Genomic DNA, 20,769 nt, shown 5'->3' on the forward strand with positions numbered 1-20,769 from the left:
AACAAGGATTTCAATGACCCACCGTTAAAATTAACTATCTTTTTATAATTTAAATAATTTATTTAAGTTCTATATGAGATTTCAAGAATTTTCGTAGGGACTTAAGTTAATTACATTATCGTGTGGGATAATAAGTCCTCATAGATATAGTTATTCTCAATTTCTATAGTAAATAAGTGTTTTTGTAAATAGTCATATGATACACAATTTAGAAAAATTTTTAGAAAAATTAATTAATCAAATTAATGAATTTAAGTTGTAATCACATTTACTGATTATATCTTTTAGTCATGTGAGATTTTTGAATCTCTGTAAACTTTTAAGATAATCATGTTATCATATAAGTCAATAAGACTCTGCAGATATAACGATTAAGTTTTTTAATATATATATTATATTAAATTAATTATATTAAAGATGTATTTAAATTTAATTCCTTTATCATGTGAAATTTTGGAATCTCCACAAATATTTAGGATAATCATATTACTGTATAAGCTAATAAGGCTTTACAATTATGATGAATAAAATTCTTTAAAAAACAACATACATACTTAAATAAATTATTACTAACACTCAAAAATATCAATAAATTAAATTACTAAATTCTTTTATCGTATGAGATTTTAAAATCTCCACAGATATTTAGAACAACTGCATTACCGTATGAACTATAAGGCTTTACAGGTATAGTAGTTAAATGCCCAATCATAAAATACAAAAGAAAATAATTTTAAACTCTTTTATTTTCTTTCTTCCAAAAATTCAAAAATTGAGAAAATAATTAAAATTAAATTCCTTTTTGTAATTTAAAACACACATATCAAAATTGTAAAAAAAAATTTATTTACAAAATGGTGAATTTTTTTAATTAATTTCTCTTCAAAAAATATTTTCTCCAATAATTTTCAAACCCGAACTATGTGGACTTTGATCCCCATCTTAGGGTATGTAGGTCTCAGAGTCAGATTCTGAGTTAAGTCCTCTCTTGTAAATAAATAAATATTTCCCACTTTATTATTATCATTTCAACAAACTTCAAGTAACTGTTCTGATAAATAGATGTTGTGGGATGCCTAACACCTTCCCCACACTTAACCGACTTCCGAACCTATTTTTTATTTTTGCAGACCATCCTTATCCTCTTTTAATTGGTTTCCTAAGATTTTTCTCAAAATTTTGGTGGTGACTCCTCGTTCATTCGATTCCTGTCGCAAAGGCTGGAACCTCCGGTCAAACGTCGTCTGCGTCGCATTTTTCGAGTGCAACATATGTCATGTCATTAACTGATCACATTTTTTATCCAATGTGTGATCGTAGTGCCTGAAACAACATGACAAAGCTAGGGATTGTGAGTACACTGTCATGAAATACATGAAGGACATAATTCAACATGCTCCTGTTGGGACTCTTCTAGGCAATGTATATATGTTGACAACCTTCTCTTCATTATATAATATCTTTTTAATCAACATGACTTTAATTTTCTATTTTTGCAATCAGTATTACAAGGATACATACTGTGAAATATTCACTGAGGCTTAAATGGAAGAAGTCTTTGAAAAGCTAGCACGTAGCATTTTTCAAGCATAATTTAGCTATAATAACCAGCAACAGTGAAGAAATATATGATATTGGTATATATTTAAAATTGACATGTATATAGTTATACCTATTTGGCAAATGTTTTGAAATTTGAAGCTTTAGTTTGGCCACTGATTGGTTTAATTTAAGCTAGTTTAAATTGTACATAGCTTGTGTGGTGATACATAATTAAATTTCATGTATGAGATAATATTGTTGGCTATTGAAATTCTATTGTGGTTGTGCTGGATACTGTATCTATAAATGTTCAATGCAGGAGGTGGTCAAAAATGTAAAATATGCATTGTAAAAAAGTAACATAAAATATTCAATAGTTATGATAAAAAAATTACTGAATATCATGCATGATATATCTAATGGTTTAGTAAAAAAAAACTATTGAATAATAGTAATATATTCAACAGTTTGTTTCCATAATCGTTGAATATCTTAAGAATATACAATGATTTTTATAAAAATCATTTAATATTACCTTACTGCTATTTTTTAAAAACATCTCATAGACATATATTCAATGATTTTTGTGAAAAAACCATTGAATAAAGTTCAAATATTCAACAGTTAAAAATCATTGAATAAAGGCTCAGAAAATATTCAGCACCTGATTACTCAATAATTCATAACTATTAAATATTGTCTAAAATAACTGTTGAATATTGCCATTTTAGCAGTAGTGAAATAACCAATTTATTAGCCAACTCCTCTCATAAGGTTAGGATTTTTAGTTTCATTGAAAAAAAAAACTTAGTTTCTTTCAAGCAATTTCATGCATCTACTCATAAAAGCAAGCACTGGAATATAAATATGCCTCCCAACAACTTTCAAGCATTGAAGAAGATCACATAAAAATGAGAAAATCATCTTCCATAAATCCAATCCCTAACTTACAATTACAGCTTTATTCATTTAGCTTGTACATCTCTCTATGTAAAAAATATTGAGTAACCTTACTTTTAGTGCTTAGCAATCAATTAAAAAAAAATATCTACTAACCATTAAAATATCTGTAAGTGATTATTATACCCTTACATCCTCCTCATAATACATTCAAAATGCTTCTTTTCATTGATTCAATCAATAATTCACACAAAACCTTTATGAGTGACATCTATCATCTTTCTTTCACGTAAACATGAATATTAGATGACGCATGCACTATAATCTAACCATTATTCTTCTCTAGTATTCAGTCACTCATTTTCAGTTTTAATCCTTTCTGCACATTTCATCAAATACCTAACATGCATCAACAACCAAGCCAAATAAAACATGTTTCATAGTTCATAATCTAATACCGACTCAACTTTTATGCATCAATGAGGTTTCACAATAACTTCCAACCACACCCGATTTATTATCTTGTTGCAACTTAGAAAGAGAAGGAAAAATACAGATTTTAGTTCTCAATCATTCAACTAAAAAGCAACTACATAATATTGTAAGAGTACCTATCTATTTTAGCTCCTTTTCCTTCAAACTTCTTGATGGCCAAACACTCCATACCTCCCCTGTTTTAGACGTTCACCAGCAAGGAAAGTGAAGAAAACTTAAGCCCCCACACACACCACGCATGATGGTGTAAGACTAAGGGAGAGAAAGAAAAGCTGAAGATACGACGGACAGCCAAGGAGCAGAGGAATCATGTTGGAGAAAGAACATGAAGATTCGAGAGAGGGAGGGGAAAATAGCACACCAAAAATTTCCCATTCCTCTTTCCTATATATTGACCGGTGAATGGGAGAGTTTCTCTTCATTTTTTTTCTTTTATTTATTTATTTATTTTGGCATGAAAGCTAGAGATAGGGATATTTGGTAATTTAATTTCAAATAAAAATTTTAAATGATAGAAACAAAAAAAATACTTAATTAATGGACTGGACTAAATTTGAACCCAAGACCTGATAGAAGATATTAGATGCATTCTCCAACATATTAGAACATCTATAATTTTTAAATATAGATGTAAAATAAGTAATCTTATTATTTTTTATTCCTACTATATTTTGTTTTACTATTTTTTTTTACTTACTAGGTCAATTAATTATTTATTGTTTACTTTAAGAATCTTTTTTTTTTTTGTCATTACAAAACTTATCACAGCAACCAAATTCAAACACCATTATATGGTTCTAGTCATTTGCCTACCCACTTTAGTCATTTTCTATACAATAATAGTTATTTCAAAAACAAAAGTTATCACTAAGGGGTGCTTGATTCAGTTAGTCGATTGAGTTAAATCAACTTATTTTTGAATCTTGAGTTTGAGTCTTGGAATATACGCTCATATTAAATAAATATGTCAAAAGCATCACCAAGGTATCCGTGAGACTGTCATTGATAATAACAATCCCACACAGTGAGGGGTTCAGATTAGTTTGAGTAAGAAGTGGTAATACCCTCAAATTTTTCAAGACATCGACCGATGGATTAAAGCAAAAAAGAAACAAAAGTTGTCACAATAATTAAGTTCAAACATCATTATAGTATGTTAGTCATTTCAAGAACCATTTTAGTCATTTTCAAAACAAAACTTGTCAATGCAACGAAGTTCAAACACCATATTCGGGGTTTTAATCATCTCTTGAACCATTATAGCATTTACTATATCATAATAGTCACTTCTAAGAAAAACTTGTCACGTCACCCAAGTTTATACCCTAGTATAGGATTCTAGTCCTTTCTTGGACCATTTTTGTCATTGTTGTAGCATAAAAATCATTTCTTTAACGATTATAAGAATACCCATTTTAAACAAACCCATCATAAACACATTTACATCTCAAGTTTTGAAATGGATAAAGGGATGAGGATAACGTAGTTCATGGGACACAACTGTGGTTCTTAGTGGTGATACGCCGATGGCAAGCTGTCTGGCGAGATAGAACAAACCCTAGGAGCAAAAATGTGTCTCAAAAATTGGACCTTTGTGTAAAAATGCTAGGCGAATGGGAGGCCAAACTAGTTACCTCAACAATGATAATAGACTCATTGCGAGATGGCAATGGTGACACACGAGGTAGCATGGATATGAGGAGAGAGAGTGGTGCTCAAGCTTTCTGCTTTCATGTGGAAATGGGAAAATGGTGCCTGACCAATTACTTTATTTATTTTAAATGATAGGCATTTTAATCATTTAATTTAAAATTATTAATGTCAAAAAGGTTTCTAGGAACTTGAGAGGAATTAAGACATTTCAGAGCACCCCATTATTGTTTATATATTTTGGTAAGATTTTTCTATCAATTTTCCTTCTTTGTTTAAAAAAAAAAAAATCTCGATGCCAATTCTTTATGCTTCTTCAGAACAAATCCACATGTACCTTCATCTTCACCCCATGTCAATTCTAATACATTATTTCCCAAAAAAAAAAAATAGCTGCTGAGACATTGCGTGCACTCAATGCTGCAAAAGGAAGAGCTCCAGTAGGATCATCAGAAGCATTAGAAAAGGAAAAATGACATTTAAGTCTTAAGAGAACCAATTAATTTAAATTAAATTACAATCAATTTTAAAGTGCTAACAAAGTCTTTTAATCTTATAGTGGTAATAATTCTAACAACTCTAAATATTTATAAGTTTAACTCTCAATTTTACAACTTCATTATGATGAATTTACAATTTATTTTTTAAATTTTAATAAAGTTGAAAAATAAACACTAAGTAATGGAGAAATCGAGAAATGAAGAATAAACAATAGGCAATGGAGCTGTTAGACTTAATATTGTTCAACATTAAAGATGAACATTTGTATTATCAGTTAAAATTTGAAAAACAAATTACAAATGCATCACAACAAATATGTAAAATTGGGAGCTGAACTTACAAATTCATAAAAATATTATACATAGTACTTCTCAACATTAAAGATGAATAATTGTGTACATTGTTAAAATTTGTGAAATAAGTTGTCAATTCATCATAACAAAATTGCATAATTGGGAGCTAAACTTGCAAAAATCTCTAAAACTGTTAACCTTATTATCACTAAAGGATCAAAAAACTTTGTTAGCACTATAAAATTAATTGGGAGTTAAACTTGAATCAATTGACCCCATTGAAACTGCCATTTTCCCTTGAAAAACGTTGGGATTGTGCCTTATTAGTGGTCGTTAAAGTTGACCTTTGGTGGTTTAAAAAAAAAACATAACTGACATGTCACAAGAACAGTGTTTGGAAGTATTTGAGAAGAGAACAAAACCTCTAGAAAATACATTTGTTCAAATATTGCATGAAAATATTAAACAAATTAAGTAATTAGTTAATAAAAAAATTGTTATGAAAGATTTCAAAGAATTCCTTTTAAAGAACTGAAATTGCATGGACAGAATGTATATTATGTTCTGTTTCCTTCTTGTTTTTTCCCCCCTTCCTGCCAATAGAAAAGGAAGTTATTTTTATTGATATGTAGGGGAGGAAAATTTACACTCACCGTAATGAAGTCCGCACAAGAATATAATGTTGCAATACACCTTCATAAACAAACATAGAATTTAAACCCCCACTACAATGGAACTGCAAGGTTTCGACAAACCTTCATATACTTAGAATTATAAAATCAAAGGTCTGTTTGACAATCTACTCTTGACACAGTTTTTTATTCTTCAAAATAAAAAAATAATTATCTGGTAACGTGCTTTCATAAAATTTTTTGGAGAATAAAAAATAAAATATTGTTCCAAAAAATAAAGAAATAAAAACATTTTTTAAATATTTTGGGATTATTATTTTAAAGAATAAGAAAGAATGAGAAAAATACTTATTTTTATTATTTTTTTCCTTCTTAAAACATATTCTATGAAATATTAATTCTCAAAATAATAAAATAAAAATAATTTTAAATAAGTCCTAAAATTCTATAACTGCAAAATATTCTTTCACCACAGCCTTTATGAAACCAATTCCCCCCCTCCCTCTCGCCACCAGGCCAATAGGCCTTTGGCACCTTCTTGAGACCATTACCTGTCCTGTTAACATTAAAAAAAAAAAAAGTTATGAATTAAAAAAAAAAAAAGAAGAAACATTTCCCAATATACAATCGGAATAGGGGGAGATTATACTAACATAGAAGTTCATCTTTGCTAACTCAATAACTACCAGCTTCTCATATTAGTGTTCTTGTTCTCTTTTTAATTATTATTGCTTGTTAATTTTTTTTTTTCATGCAGAAATCTTTGATATTTATGTGCTTGTAGATCCAGTGCACATGAACTGATATGGGAAATGTGATACCTTCCCTTGTTTTTGTTATTTAACTTTCTAATAGCTTGGCAATATCTTACACTAATAGGTGTTAATCCTTAGTACAAGGGATTATGGCTGTTTAAATACGAGATCATAAATTTAAATTTAAATGAATGCAACAAATATTTTTGAGAATATTATTTCTAATTGAACCTGATAATACTTAAATAGAAAAAATCTTATATAATTATATTAAAAAAGACAAAGTCTTGCATATGTGCATGAACATATTTATGTAGAAATTATATAGTTCTAATAATCCAAAAGCTTCTTCGAGAAATTTCTGTTTTCTTCTACGGAGTTTGATGAAAGTAGAAGCTGAAACTCTACACAAGCTGACAAACTGTCAACAAACAATGAAATCTTCTTGGACGGACGAAGTCTGCGAAGCATTTACTTGAGGTTTTTTCCCAAATGACGTAACGTGTTTTGCAGTAATTACTCTCTGTGATGTTATTTATAATCGTTTTTAACCCATTTATTAAAATTAAAGAAAATTTTAAATCTCAATAATTTTATCTAAAAATTAAATAAGTTTCCACCTCTATCATTAATAAATATAAAAATAATTATTTTTAATAATTTTTTCTACCATTTAATATGGGCAGAACAATAAAGATAAACATATTAAAAATAATAAAATGCCTTATAAATAGAGTCAAAATTAATTTTCATTCTTTACTCTATAAATAAGATTCAATGTTAAGAAAACTAGATTGGTTATTGAACCAGCCAAAGTATCGATTCATGGGTCAATGATCAGACAGTGATCTGAACCATAATTCAACTGGTCATAAATAAATTGATATATTTTAAATAATATATGCTTAAAATAAAATAATTATATATAATGAAAATTAATATTTTATCATTTAAATCCAAAATATGTATACTTATTTCATAATTCATAATTTATAATTTTACAATATATGCATATTCTACACATATTTATTGCATATTTACTAATTTTTTCTTCATTTATCACTTGTGTTCATTTATAATTGTTTGAAAAATATTTTTAACTCATTTTCAAAAAAAAAATTAGAACCTTATCTTCATTAATTGAATCTTTTAAGATCTAATTATTATCCTCTCGAATACAAATTATCCAAATTTCAATGAAGATCCGTAAGAGATGCCCAAAATGATAGGCATTCAAGATCTAATTTGCCTTCAAGAAAATACTCCCTAAAGTCCATATGATAAGGACCTTTAAGAACTTTAAATATAATAAAGAATTCAGTTAAATTAAAACCAAAAAAAAAAGTATTCAGTTAATTTTTTTTAATGCTTTTAAATTTTTATAACTACCCTCAATAAAGTTCATTAAATAGAGGATAATGAATTAGTCAAGAGATTGCTTCATTAATTAGAGAATAACATCACATAACCCACAAAATAATTGGTGAAATCTCACTACCCATATGAGAATTTAATTGTTGAATACTTTATAAATATCTCTTTAAGTATTCTTTAAGTAAGTAAATTCATTTTTTTCCTACTTAATGCAAAGATGTTGAAGCTGGAACAGTAAACAAATGGCAAAATAAAACAAACAAGTACTTTTTTGGGACGAAATTTGCAAGGCGTTTACTTTAAGCAACTTCATAATTTTTTTTGGGCCAAAAAGCAATTTCATAAATGAGAACATTTCTTTTAACATAGAGTCCCTTTGTTAAAAATGTAAAACATTTTTTGACGGGTTAAATATTTAAAAATATAAAGTATTTTTAATTTTTCAAGGTATAATCATTATTTTTTTTAAAAAATACCCTTATAAAATGAATTAATTTATATTTATTTTAGAATGAAATATTTTATTAAATAAAAATAAATATAAAAATATAAAATTATTTTAAAGATAATTAACTACTTTATTAAAAAGTGATATTTAATTAAAAATATTTTATATTTTTAAACGGAAGGAGTAATCAAGAATGCTTGGCAATATTATCGCCTGGTTATTACAAAGTACTAAAGAAGCTCCATAAAAGTTTCAATTTACCTCTCAGTATAAGGCAAACGGCCAAACCTTTTTTGTCTTGCTTTCCAAATTTTCTAATCCATCTACCTTGCCGTCATTAGATTCTCCTCTAATGATATAGTAACGCAATCTGGTCTCTTTTCTTCCCTCCCTCTAATTCTCCTGGGTCCACTAATTTTAGAAGTTTTTCTTGAGTACAAGAAGTTGACCTCATCAATAACAGATTATTTATCTTGAGATATTAAGGATAATGAGTAAACTACTATCAACTAAGTTGCTACACACAAAGGGTTAAGATTGGAACCGTAATAACTTGTTTAAATAACAAGAGCTCCTATTGCTCACACAATTTGAGCTTGTAATAATCTTGATTTAATTTTTTTCTTTTCACATGTTCACCAACGAAAAAAAAATAAAATCATGTCAATTTTATAGCTTCAAGTGTTTACACAAATTAATTATGGGTTTAAAACCAATTTTATCCTTAAACTATAAGTTAAGGAATATTTGAGACCCTGATTTTTTTTTTTAAATACAATGTTTCCCTTTAAACAATTGAAAACAGTGCAATGTTAGCTTAATCATTTTTACAGTGCAATTGTTAGCTTAACAATTGAAAAAGATGTCCCTTAAATTATCACATATGTTCAATGTCCTTTAAAAGTTAACTTTAATTATTAGTTACCTAAAAAATTATAAAAAATACTTTAAAAATTACAATAAAAGGACCAATATAATAAGGTTTATAAGAAAATTAATACCAACTGAATTTCTTAAATTATAAATAAATATTAAGAGACAAATGTTACTTATTTCTCATGTAAAAAACTTATATGCCATTTTTGTTAACCACTTTGACCAGCTATCAGGTGATCATCGAATCACTATTATTGACAACACCGATAAATAATTAAAAATATTTGTTTTAATAATATTTTATTAACATATTAACTTATTAATATTTCATAATTTTAAATATTATTATTTATAAATATCCTTCCTGAATTTATAATTATTGTTTGAAAAATTAAAAGCTCAACTAGAGCATATGAGATTTATAGATGAATGTAATTTTCACATTATCTAAGTTGTAATTTAAAATAGCGTGAAAAATTATAAATTTTCATCCAAAATTTATTAGTTCTAAATCAAAAATTTACCTTCAGTGTAAAAAATACATTTATTTCTAAATCTTAAATACACTAGTTAAGTAATAATTTTTGAAAACTACGTAAATCTCAATAGTTAACTTATAAATTGCATGTGAATTTTTGAAAATAATAATGATATTTAAATTATTATATATTAAACTATTGATATTTTGATACAATATTATTAAAATAAAAATAATATTTTTTTAGATATTTACCAATATCGTTGCCAATGATATTTGATAATTACCCGATAGATTAAAAATATGATTTGGTCTTTTACATGAGTCTAACAACATTTGAGTTTGAATTAATTAATGTTATATAACAGATGATTGTTATTTAAAAATGGAATTAAAGCAATCACTTTTATGACTTTTATATTCTACTTTTTTCTTTTGAATCTTTTGCAAATTTTTATAGGTAAATAATACTTTTTTTTAATAACAATAGGTAAATAATATTGAAATTGCGTTTTTAACAAAAAAATGACAATGTGCCACTAATTTGATAATTAAAAAGATGTCCCTTTAATTATCACATAAGTTTAGCGCAACACTAGACCCAAAACATTGGATATGCTTGAATTAGTCACAATAAATGAATAAAATAACACTTAATTATAATATCATGCAGCAAGGATTAAGAGTCATTTGTCAACAGAAACTTGCATACATTATTTGTAGGGACTAAGTCATTTCCAGACGAAAAACATGTACAGGACCAAATTTATATATAATGCAAATTATGTCTGTTTTATGTTGAAAATCACCACTTCCAAGAAATTTAATAATAAAACTGATTACTCCATCCTGCTCTTATTATAACGCACTTCTAACTATCTTACCAGAATCAATATGAAACAGTCAAGTTATTAACTTTGTTTGAAAATAAAATAAACTTCCAATTTTACCCTATTTAAATGAAAAATTTTCAAATTTACATTACTTTCTTTCTCATAATTAATAAGTATAAATATAAGTATAAATAGAGATAATATTAAAAAAATGTAATTAATACCTCATCAAGTGTCTTATATTAAACAATAAAGAATTATTTTACAAGGTGATAAGATGGGAGGAAGTAGCACTCTTGTTCTGTTAGTTACCTTCCGTTATAAACCAAAGCATGGTCTTTGTTTGATTAACTAACATATGACAATATTCTTACTTTGGTTTTATCAGAGACATGGTCTGAGACGATTTTGGATTGAACATTCTGTTACATTGGACCAAATAATTTTGTTTATATCCCAATTCTCATACTAGGTTTTAGGGGGTATGGACAACCAAAAACTGTGTCTCATTCTAATGGTTTTCATCGACATTCTTGTTTTTCTTCTGACAAAACCAGATATTACAACACAAGGTGCAAATTAAGGATGAGAACAAGATGTTCAATGCATATATAAAGAACTAATCCTAACAACATGAGTATATATCTCATTCCAAGTAAACCATAACTTCTTGTGTCTTTTGGCCTTTCTTGTCCATATACAGTTAAAGCAAAATGGAGCTTTCAACTGTAAAAACTGAATTCTGCCCAAGAAGCCATAGGTTGTTCATGATGCAAGGCGGGAATATTGACATAAAGTGCATGAAAAGGCGGCGAAGAGACTCATCAGTTGTGCTTCTACAGGGTAATGAGAAGCAAGAGCAACCACGGGGTGGTCAATCAACTGCTACCACTACTACTGTCAAGAGAAGTTCGAGGTTTCGTGGAGTTAGCAGGTCTCTTCTATGAACTAGTTATTATATATTCCCTTTGGTCCCTATTATCGGGTGCCTATTAGAAGGATCCTTTGATCCTTAATATAAGGCATTTGATGGGTATTAATTACATTTTTCTAATATTATCCCTATTTAAACTCATTCATTATAAGAAAAAATATAGTATAAATTTGAAAATTTTCAATTAAATAGGGAAAGAATTGAAAGTTTATTCTATTGTCACAAAAAATAACTCATGACTGATTCCAATGAAATAGTTAGAGGTACCTTATAATAGGAACCGCAGGAGTGATACTAAAACTTTAGAACTTCAAATGTAATCTACTGTTTCTTAACATAGATGCATACTTGGTTAATGATTTGAAGCTAATCATATCTTTCTGAAAAGCAGACACAGATGGACAGGGAGGTATGAAGCTCATTTATGGGACAAAGGGACTTGGAATCCAACTCAGAAGAAGAAAGGGAAGCAAGGTATGCATATAAATGATGCTTTTAACCGTTCATCTGCTTCATATCTTATTAACTTGTCATGTTCTTCCTTATGCTTATCTTGATTTAATTTCTCACACCTTGTTCATTTATTTGTGCTTTTGTATGGAAACTTTGGATTTGTTGGGTGGTATGGATCAGTATATTTGGGTAAGCACTTGAACTGTTTTGTTCCCACAGTTTCTTTTCATGATGTTGAAAACTGAACTTTTTGAGATTGACTTACTGAACAGGAGCTTATGCTGATGAAGAAGCTGCGGCTAGAGCATATGATTTGGCTGCACTCAAGTACTGGGGAATTTCTACATTCATAAACTTCCCTGTATGGCTGTCATCAGTAAACTATTTGATCTTGAGGAACTTCAGTATATTCAATTAACAAAAGTTTTGCAGACTCCACATATAATAACTAATCATACAAGTATGTGTAAACTGAGATATTAAGACTTTGTTTGGAATGGGAAGAAAATAGAAAGGAGAGAAAACTAGAGGAAAAAGACATTTTTCACCCCCGTTTTCTTTTTCCTAATTTCTCCTTAGAGAAGTGAAAACTAAAGGGACAACTTGGGAGGGAGAATATTTTTGTCTTTTACATTTATCCCCAGGTTTTCTCTCCTCCTTGTTTTTCTCTCATTCCTAACGGAAGGTAAAAGGGTGCTTGACATACATATTTGTTTCATCATGAGTAATTCAGTCTACTTGTTTTTAGCAGACTGAGACCATCTAAATATTTTCATAATAACAATTGGTTATTCCAATGATGCCTCATTAGCTTATTTAGAATTAGTGTGGCACTTTTGTAGGTATCTAATTACGAGAAAGAGATTGAGATAATGAAAACTATGACAAAAGAAGAATATCTTGCTTCTTTGAGAAGGTAAATCCCATTTTTTCTAGAACTAATTCCCTTGATACTATATATGTATGTATGCATGCATGCATGAGATTCATTTTACATTTTGCAGGAGAAGCAGTGGATTTTCTAGAGGAGTATCAAAGTACAGAGGAGTAGCAAGGTCAACCCTATTTCAATCAAGTTATATATTTAGCTTCTAGCATGTAAATATTTAATGGTGAAGTCATAAATTCTGAAATTTGAGTGCAGGCACCATCACAATGGAAGATGGGAAGCAAGAATTGGGAGGGTTTTTGGTAACAAGTACCTCTACCTTGGCACTTACAGTGAGTTTCAGCCTCTTTATCATTAATCTAGATTTATAAAGTCAAAATCTCATTACATTGACCACTGTTTCGATGGAGAGAAAAATAGAGAGGAAGGAAAACTATGAAAGAAAACTTCTAAAAATAGTTTTAACAAAATTACTATTTTCAGCAATTTCTCCTCCTAGTTTTCTCTTCTCCCTATTTTCCTCTCGCTTTTCTCTCCATCCAAACCAAGCTTGAAGGTGCGAGATGATGATTATATAGAGAGTGTCTCAAGAATGGTAATCTTGCAGGTACACAAGAAGAGGCTGCTAGAGCATATGATATAGCAGCTATAGAGTACAGAGGCTTGAATGCAGTAACAAACTTTGACTTGAGCACTTATATTAGATGGCTAAGACCAGAAGCCCTTAATACTGCTTCTCAAGAACAAAAGCAAAACCCACAAATTCACCATCTCATGACAAACCCTAACCTCAGCCAAACCAGAGAAATCATTGAGGTATCAAGGGTGAAACATTCTAATTATTTTATATATTATTTACAGTAACTATGAATGCGCATGTTGAAATCTGTCGCAAGAGTTGTCTAAAAGTTCACAATTGTTAATTGATGTTATATATTGAGAAAATCATTTTTAGGTCTCACACAAGTAATCTAAATACATAAAAATCCCATAAAATCACAAAATTACTCTAGAGTCTTATGTTGTTTATTGAAGTTATCAATTACTACTAGATAATTATCAGCAGTTCTGTTCAGTTGAAAGCTAAGCAGTAATAATTAATAACTATCCAGCAATAATTGACAACTTCAGTAAAGAACATGAGATTTCAGAGTAATTTTGTGATTTCACAAGACTTTTCTATATTTAGATTCTTTGTATGGATCGTAAGAGCAATTTTCCCTATATTTTGAATCATTGATTGATTATGAATCTGTTTGTCGAACTCTGCCCAAAAAGTTCTCTGAAAGTTCTCAATTGTTTCTACACTAGGCATCCAATTTCAATCACAATCCAGTGGAGCAAGACATACCTCAGTATTTGACCCCTTTAAGTCATAGTAATGGTGCCAAGTCATCATCTTCTCCAACAGCATTAGGGCTTCTGCTGAAATCCTCAGTGTTTAGAGATCTAATGCAGAAAAATATGAATCAGACTAAAGGTAAAGAAGAAAAAGAAGATGGAACGGAAAACCCACAAGTAGGAAATGATCGGTTTTCTTACTTATGCTCTTCCAATGGCAATAGAATACCAAATTTACAGTCACCGGAAGAGAAGGCGTTGCCAGTACTGTATCAGAGAACTGGCAGAACTCTATGGAATGAGTGCTTTGAAAGAATCTGACTTCTCTGATTTTTGGGCTTTGCATGATTGTAGAAGCTGAATAAATGCTCAGTTGTCCATACGTAGAACTTCAAATTTCATAATAAGAAATAAATGGAGGGCTAACAATAACATTGTCATTGAGGTTCTCAAATTCTCTTATGAATCTTTCGCCCATGTATGAAACTGCCACCCCCGCCTGGATTTGGGTATCTCTGAAATACTATTAATATATATTTATTTAATATAATTATATATTTTAATATATAAACTCGAGATTTGAAAATAAATTGATTCAACATTTTTAGCAAATTAAATTAAACAACTTGATTTGAAGGCTCTCAAGCCCTATCTCAACTCTCAACTAATATGTGTTGTATTGATAGCAATGGTTGAATTGCAAATATGGTTAGAAAAAATTATATAAAGAATCAGATTTTCCAAAGTTCAGATGAAAATTTAAGAAAAAATTAGAAGTGTTGGCCCAAAAACTAAAATTATTATAGAGTTTTGATTATAGAGTTTTGATCCAAATACGTTGATAAAACCTTCCGATGATATTTTTTCTTGATTAAAATTTAGACAAATAAATAAAACACCCCTAAATTTTAAGAAAGTTGTTTATAGCACCCATCATCTTTAAAAATTTAAAATTAATCCCTAATTTTTAATTTTATTTTTCAAAACCTCCTATTATTAATTATGTTACTTTTTCATAAAGGTTGAATTTCATTCAACTAAAAAATATTATTAAATAAGATATTATATTGTATAATTATGGCTAATTAATTTTTTATATTTTTTGAATAATTGAGTCATTAATAATAGTCAAAACAAATGTTATTATTACCATATAAAATTTTAAATACTTACTTTTGTGTTGGTTATATCACTTTTTTTTTTTTGTTATCAATGGTGCATAGTTTTTTAGTATTAAAAGATAAATTTAATCTAACATGAAAATATAAATAAAAATTTATCTTTTAAAACAATAAAATCATACACCATTGATAACAAAAAAATATGAATAAAATTAATATAAACATAAATATTTGAAATTTTATACAGTAATAATAACTTGTTTTTATTATCAATGCCTCAACAATTTAAAAAATATAAAAAATTTATTATAAATAGTTATACAATATAATATTTTTGTTCAATAACATTTTTTTAGTTGAATAGTATTTTAACCCTCATAAAAAAATATAATTAATAATAAGAGGTTTTGAAAGATAAAATTAAAGATTATGAACGTTAATTTTAAACTTTTAAAGATGAAAGAAGTTATATATAAAACTGCCTTAAAGTTTAGAAAGATTTTATACATTTTAGCCTAAAATTTATATAATAATGACTTTAAAATTACTAATTTGCCCTACTAACGTAAAATACTTTAGTTACAACTCAAATAAACTATTGCTTCTTTCAAATTCACCTCCCATGCTGAACGCCTATGTGCTGAAACAGGAACATTGATATGTTATAATCCTTCGCACTTCAAAATCCAGCTACGGCTCCCAAGAAATCTCTTGAAGAAACCTTAGCTGAAGAAACTCGAATGATTTCAAACATTGAATTTTGATCAAGGTTTTTTATTTTGGCAAACTAAATAAGACTTCATTAATACTTAAACATACTCCCTCCTGTCCCCATTATAAGAAAAATATGTCCCATAATTCTTAATAAGTTTAGATATTCTTCTTAATTATGTTTGAAATTGAATTTAATTCTTTTTCCTCAGCTAAAATATTCAATTAGAGTGAGGAGCACAATTAAAAAGATGAATTAAATACACTTAAAATTGGTATCTTTTTCTTATAATAAAAACAAAGAAGATTTGATAGATCATGCTAATAATTGAGACTGAAGGGAGCACGTACACATCCATTACACAATTTTACACGTTTTAGATCTCTATAACAAAACCAGAATAGAGAATTTTGACACTTCTTATTAATTTATTTTCCTTTAAGTGAAATTCGTATTAATAAATTGGAAAAAATGAAACTATTTATACGAAAAATGTGTCTAATTGAAAAACCAAGCTAACACTTGGCCGTACTGAGGTAATAATAATGAACAAAAGTTTGAAATCCTATTAAAATAATTACATCAATAACTGAAACCCCAAAGACAATAAGCACTATTTTCCGCCCAATTTATATTTCCAATTAACATGAGGACGGGCTACATCTAAAAAGAGATTGGCATCAGCTCTTCCCTCTTGGCATCACCAGATAAATATCATCAACAGCAAAAATCTTTTTTTTTTTTTTTTTGGAAAGTATATACAAACTCGTGGAATCACAATTCAGGGACTTGCATATGCATGAACTCTATGTAGTCTACATATATTCTTGTTAAAAAAAAAAGTTGTTTATATATTAATACTAACTGTAGTTTCAAGAGTGAGCACAAGAGATCACAACCGATCTCAATTTTCTCACCAACAACCGAGCTGCCAAATTACTGTCACATATAATAGGAATATAGGAAGACAATGAAAGCTATGCTATACTATACTATTGTGTCGAGAACCATACACCAGTACCTGGTTGACCCAGCCCTGCCAAAAATCAGAGAAGAAGGTCAATCTATACAAGATAACGTTCAGCAGATAAGCAAAAATTGATAAATCAAGGCATAGACTAAAGGTTACATGCATTATGACATCATAAGGTCTGCCTTATGAATCAGACCAGTGACACAATTCTCTTAGGACTCTCAATAAAAATGCCCAGAAAAGCCATGACAATAGCAATGACTTATGAAAAATAGTTCCTTTTAGCACTAACTAACCATAATGGTGTTGAAGCCTTTGAAACAACCAAATTTCTAACATACAAAGACCACTTCATGTACAGCTTGATCATGGAACATTAGTGCTCTTTCAGGAGACGCAGGAGAAATTTAAAGGGTAAAGGGTCAGGTTACTGACCATGCGGTTGTGTAGTGTGGAACACCTCTATCTTATCTTTCAAATGTGTTTCAGTTACTCTTCTATAGAGTTATTTTGCTTTTGATGGTACAATTTGCACACATTATATAAAGAAAGTAGGGTTGATCTTATTTTATGGGCTAGGACTTGATAGTTTTTAGGTTCCTCGTCCAATTCAAATGGGTTTGAGCTCCTAAAAGGATTATTGCCCGAGCCTACCAAGTAGCTGAATTGGATCAACAACTGTTTTGGCTGTCTTAACAGACTCTAGGCCCCTCTGCCCATTCTATTCCCACCAGATATATTGAGCTAAAAAATGAATGACTCTAGGCTGCCCCTGCCATATATTTACCATATTATGTTTAGATGATAATCTATAAAGGAAAAAAAAAAAAAATAAATTGACAGCTAAACAACTAGCATTATGAGCAATTCTCAATGTCACTTAAACATCCCTAACAGGGGGTGAATGATAGCACATTTCTATCAACAGAAGGGCAGTGAAAAATGTCATAACAAAGTTTGCATATCTAGCAACTAAAGGGTAAGGAAGGGGAGACAAACAACAAAAACAAAATAAAAAATGAAGTAAAAATTGCAATTACCTGCAAAAATTCAGGACTTTTACCAGATTTTCCATTAATGAGGTACACCAAACCATAATTTGCATAATCCTGCAGTTACACTATTGTATCAGCATTTCCTTTAGGTGATACTAGAACAACAAACCTTTTCCCACTAGGTGGGAAACTTTAGGTGATACAATGTAGAAGTAATAGCCTAAGAACGAAGATCAGTCACACGTATCAGTAATTAGCCAACAATAATGTCATACATATCAATAACTCTATTACAAGAAGCCCTTTTAATATTCGTACTCCTCATCGAAATGTATAAAGCTCAATAAGCATAATAATAACTTTTAAACATAAAAATAATTTTGTACTATTATTGTTAATCTTCAACCAATTTTTAACAGCAGAGATTCATTAAAAAGGGAATGGGCATTAAAAGAGGATTCTTTATAGATGAAAAGCCCATACAATAAGTACAAGAGAACATTTTACCTGCTTCCAACTCAACATAGCTATCTAAATGTATTTACAATCACGAACATCTATATGTGACATCGTGTCAAAGGGCATATATCATCCTTGATTGAACGTGCCAACTCATTCTGCTTCAGCATTTCATCATCCAAATTTTGAATGCTGGGTTAAATGCTTCTTAGCATCCTGCATATAAAGCAGTTGAAAGGAAGTTAAAAGATAAACCATTCATAATTATAAATATTATAAATATTACAAACATTACATGATTTCCATGGGAAGACAAAGCTGCATCGTATGCCCGCAAGTTCACAAGTATAGAAGGCAGAATAAACATTTTCAGACCATCCATGGGCAATGATGATGTCAATATGTCATGTGAATTAAATAACAGCATACACTGATCATTAACAACAAATGTTGTATCCAGTACTTTATGAATATTAGTCCAATCTATCCCAAACTCTTAAACCTCATACCTCATATTCCATGAGTAGTTATACAAACAAGCATATTCTCGAAGTAACTGCCAGCAGCATTTCAATACAATTGACACAAAGATAAAATGTATTTCAATCACCAGGGTAATGTAAATTAAATTTTATGACAGTAGCATTCATATCAACGGCCCTTCATCCCCCTTCACGAGCACAGGTAGGATGTGCAGTCACATGTTCAAACAAAACACTGCATATGAATGTTCCTAAGTATAAACTAACAAAAACATCAAAATAAATACATAAATAAACAACTCCAATAAAATTAATGGACACTTACAGCAATGAAATCTGAGGCATACTGCAGCTTTTTTGTCTGATCTAAGACAACCTTTTCCATATTACAAACAATATACAATCTCTTTCAGCACAACTTTGAAATGTGAAGTTTACATGAATCTGGTGCACATTAACTGCTGGAAACAGCAGTAATAGCTAATGTAGGAGCGCTTCATTCAGTTTGAAGCATCTTCGAATTTACAGATGTATAGCCAACAGAGAAATCTACAGAACTTACAAATAAAAAATTTAACGAATGATCATTAAGAATTTCTTTTTTTCATGATAACACTTGTCCATTTCAATCCAATCAGAGTAACATTATTTGAGCTAATCAATCTAGAATTCCTAAACAAGCCCACAATCTCCTTCACCTCATCATCCCCACATTCCTCAACAACGAGCACACATACTCCCCCGGCCTCAACCGTCCTTTCCATCTCCGACGCGAATCGTGACGGAAACAATGCCTCGGCAAAATGGGCACTGAAAGCGAAATCAAATGAATTGTTAAAGAAGGGCAAGTTATGCGGATCAGCCCGACTCACCAGTGGCGGTGATTCGATCAACTCGACTCCGGTAACGTCGAGCACGCCCAAATTGGCGAGAGCCATGACCTCGTGTCCGGCTCCTGCGGAAACACAGAGGGCTCTGGAATTCTTCTGGAGAAGACCCACATCTTGAAGGGATTTAAAGAATTTAACGTAGGAATTGACCTTCTTGAGCCATTCTCCAGAGGACCAGAGGCGTTTGTTCTTCTTGTCGATGGGAACGTACACACGAGTGGAGAAATCGCAGGAAGATTTGGGGAACCGGAGGTGAGGTTTGGAGGGTGTGTCTGGAGGAACACAGGTTTCAGGGGTTCGGAGGAAGAGAAGAAGAAGGGTGAAGGAAGCAACGGTGATGCAAGCCCATGACAACTTCCTCAGAAAGACCTGTATTTGCCTATCCATTTCCTTCATCTCATGTTTCTATCGCTTCCTCTTCCCTCTTACCTTCAAAGGCCATGAAAAGCGTCAGAAACCCAGGCCGGTATTGCTCCTCCGCAGTACCACTGCACTTGGGGGAGAATCTGGACCGTCCAGATTAACCTGACGGTCCAGATTTATTTTTCTATTTTTATTTTATTTTTTGTTTATTAAAATAAACATATTTATAAAAATTTTAAAAAATTAATATTAAATCTACACTGTCTAAAATATATTTAAATAATTAATTTATAAAAATTTTAATATTAAATTAAATTATTTAAATTAAATTTATATTGTTTAAATTAATAATAAATAAATTTATTAAATTTTTTATAAAT

General features: G+C 29.7%; 2 protein-coding genes across 4 annotated transcripts; one reads left to right on the forward strand and one right to left on the reverse strand.

Moving 5' to 3' along the window:
• The first annotated feature begins 11,490 nt into the window (after nt 1-11,490).
• Nucleotides 11,491-14,715, forward strand: LOC129322466 (AP2-like ethylene-responsive transcription factor At1g16060). The gene is made up of 9 exons (XM_054968781.1): nt 11,491-11,711; nt 12,103-12,185; nt 12,345-12,353; nt 12,437-12,525; nt 13,007-13,080; nt 13,169-13,219; nt 13,309-13,385; nt 13,661-13,869; nt 14,365-14,715. Exons 1-9 carry the CDS (start codon nt 11,491-11,493, stop codon nt 14,713-14,715), a joined length of 1,164 nt encoding a protein of 387 aa, XP_054824756.1.
• A 2,336-nt stretch (nt 14,716-17,051) lies between these two features.
• On the reverse strand, nt 17,052-20,476 carry LOC129321454 (uncharacterized). Of its 3 annotated transcripts, XR_008596007.1 has the most exons (4): nt 19,462-20,476; nt 18,703-18,870; nt 18,241-18,309; nt 17,052-17,263 (listed from the first exon to the last, which is right to left on the reverse strand). XR_008596007.1 is itself a non-coding variant. In XM_054967220.1 (3 exons), the coding sequence occupies exon 1, from the start codon at nt 20,420-20,422 to the stop codon at nt 19,724-19,726; it is 699 nt and encodes a 232-aa protein (XP_054823195.1). In that variant the 5' UTR covers nt 20,423-20,476; the 3' UTR covers nt 17,052-18,309; nt 18,703-18,870; nt 19,462-19,723. The 3 variants fall into 3 exon arrangements, 2 of the variants coding, with proteins under 2 accessions (XP_054823195.1, XP_054823194.1); XM_054967220.1 differs by having other exon boundaries at nt 17,052-18,309; XM_054967219.1 differs by having other exon boundaries at nt 18,241-18,870.
• Nucleotides 20,477-20,769: the final 293 nt, after the last annotated feature.

Source organism: Prosopis cineraria, unplaced genomic scaffold (assembly GCF_029017545.1).
Source record: "Prosopis cineraria cultivar Desert tree isolate PC_DT_omini unplaced genomic scaffold, ASM2901754v1 PC10, whole genome shotgun sequence".
Lineage (NCBI taxonomy): Eukaryota > Viridiplantae > Streptophyta > Magnoliopsida > Fabales > Fabaceae > Prosopis > Prosopis cineraria.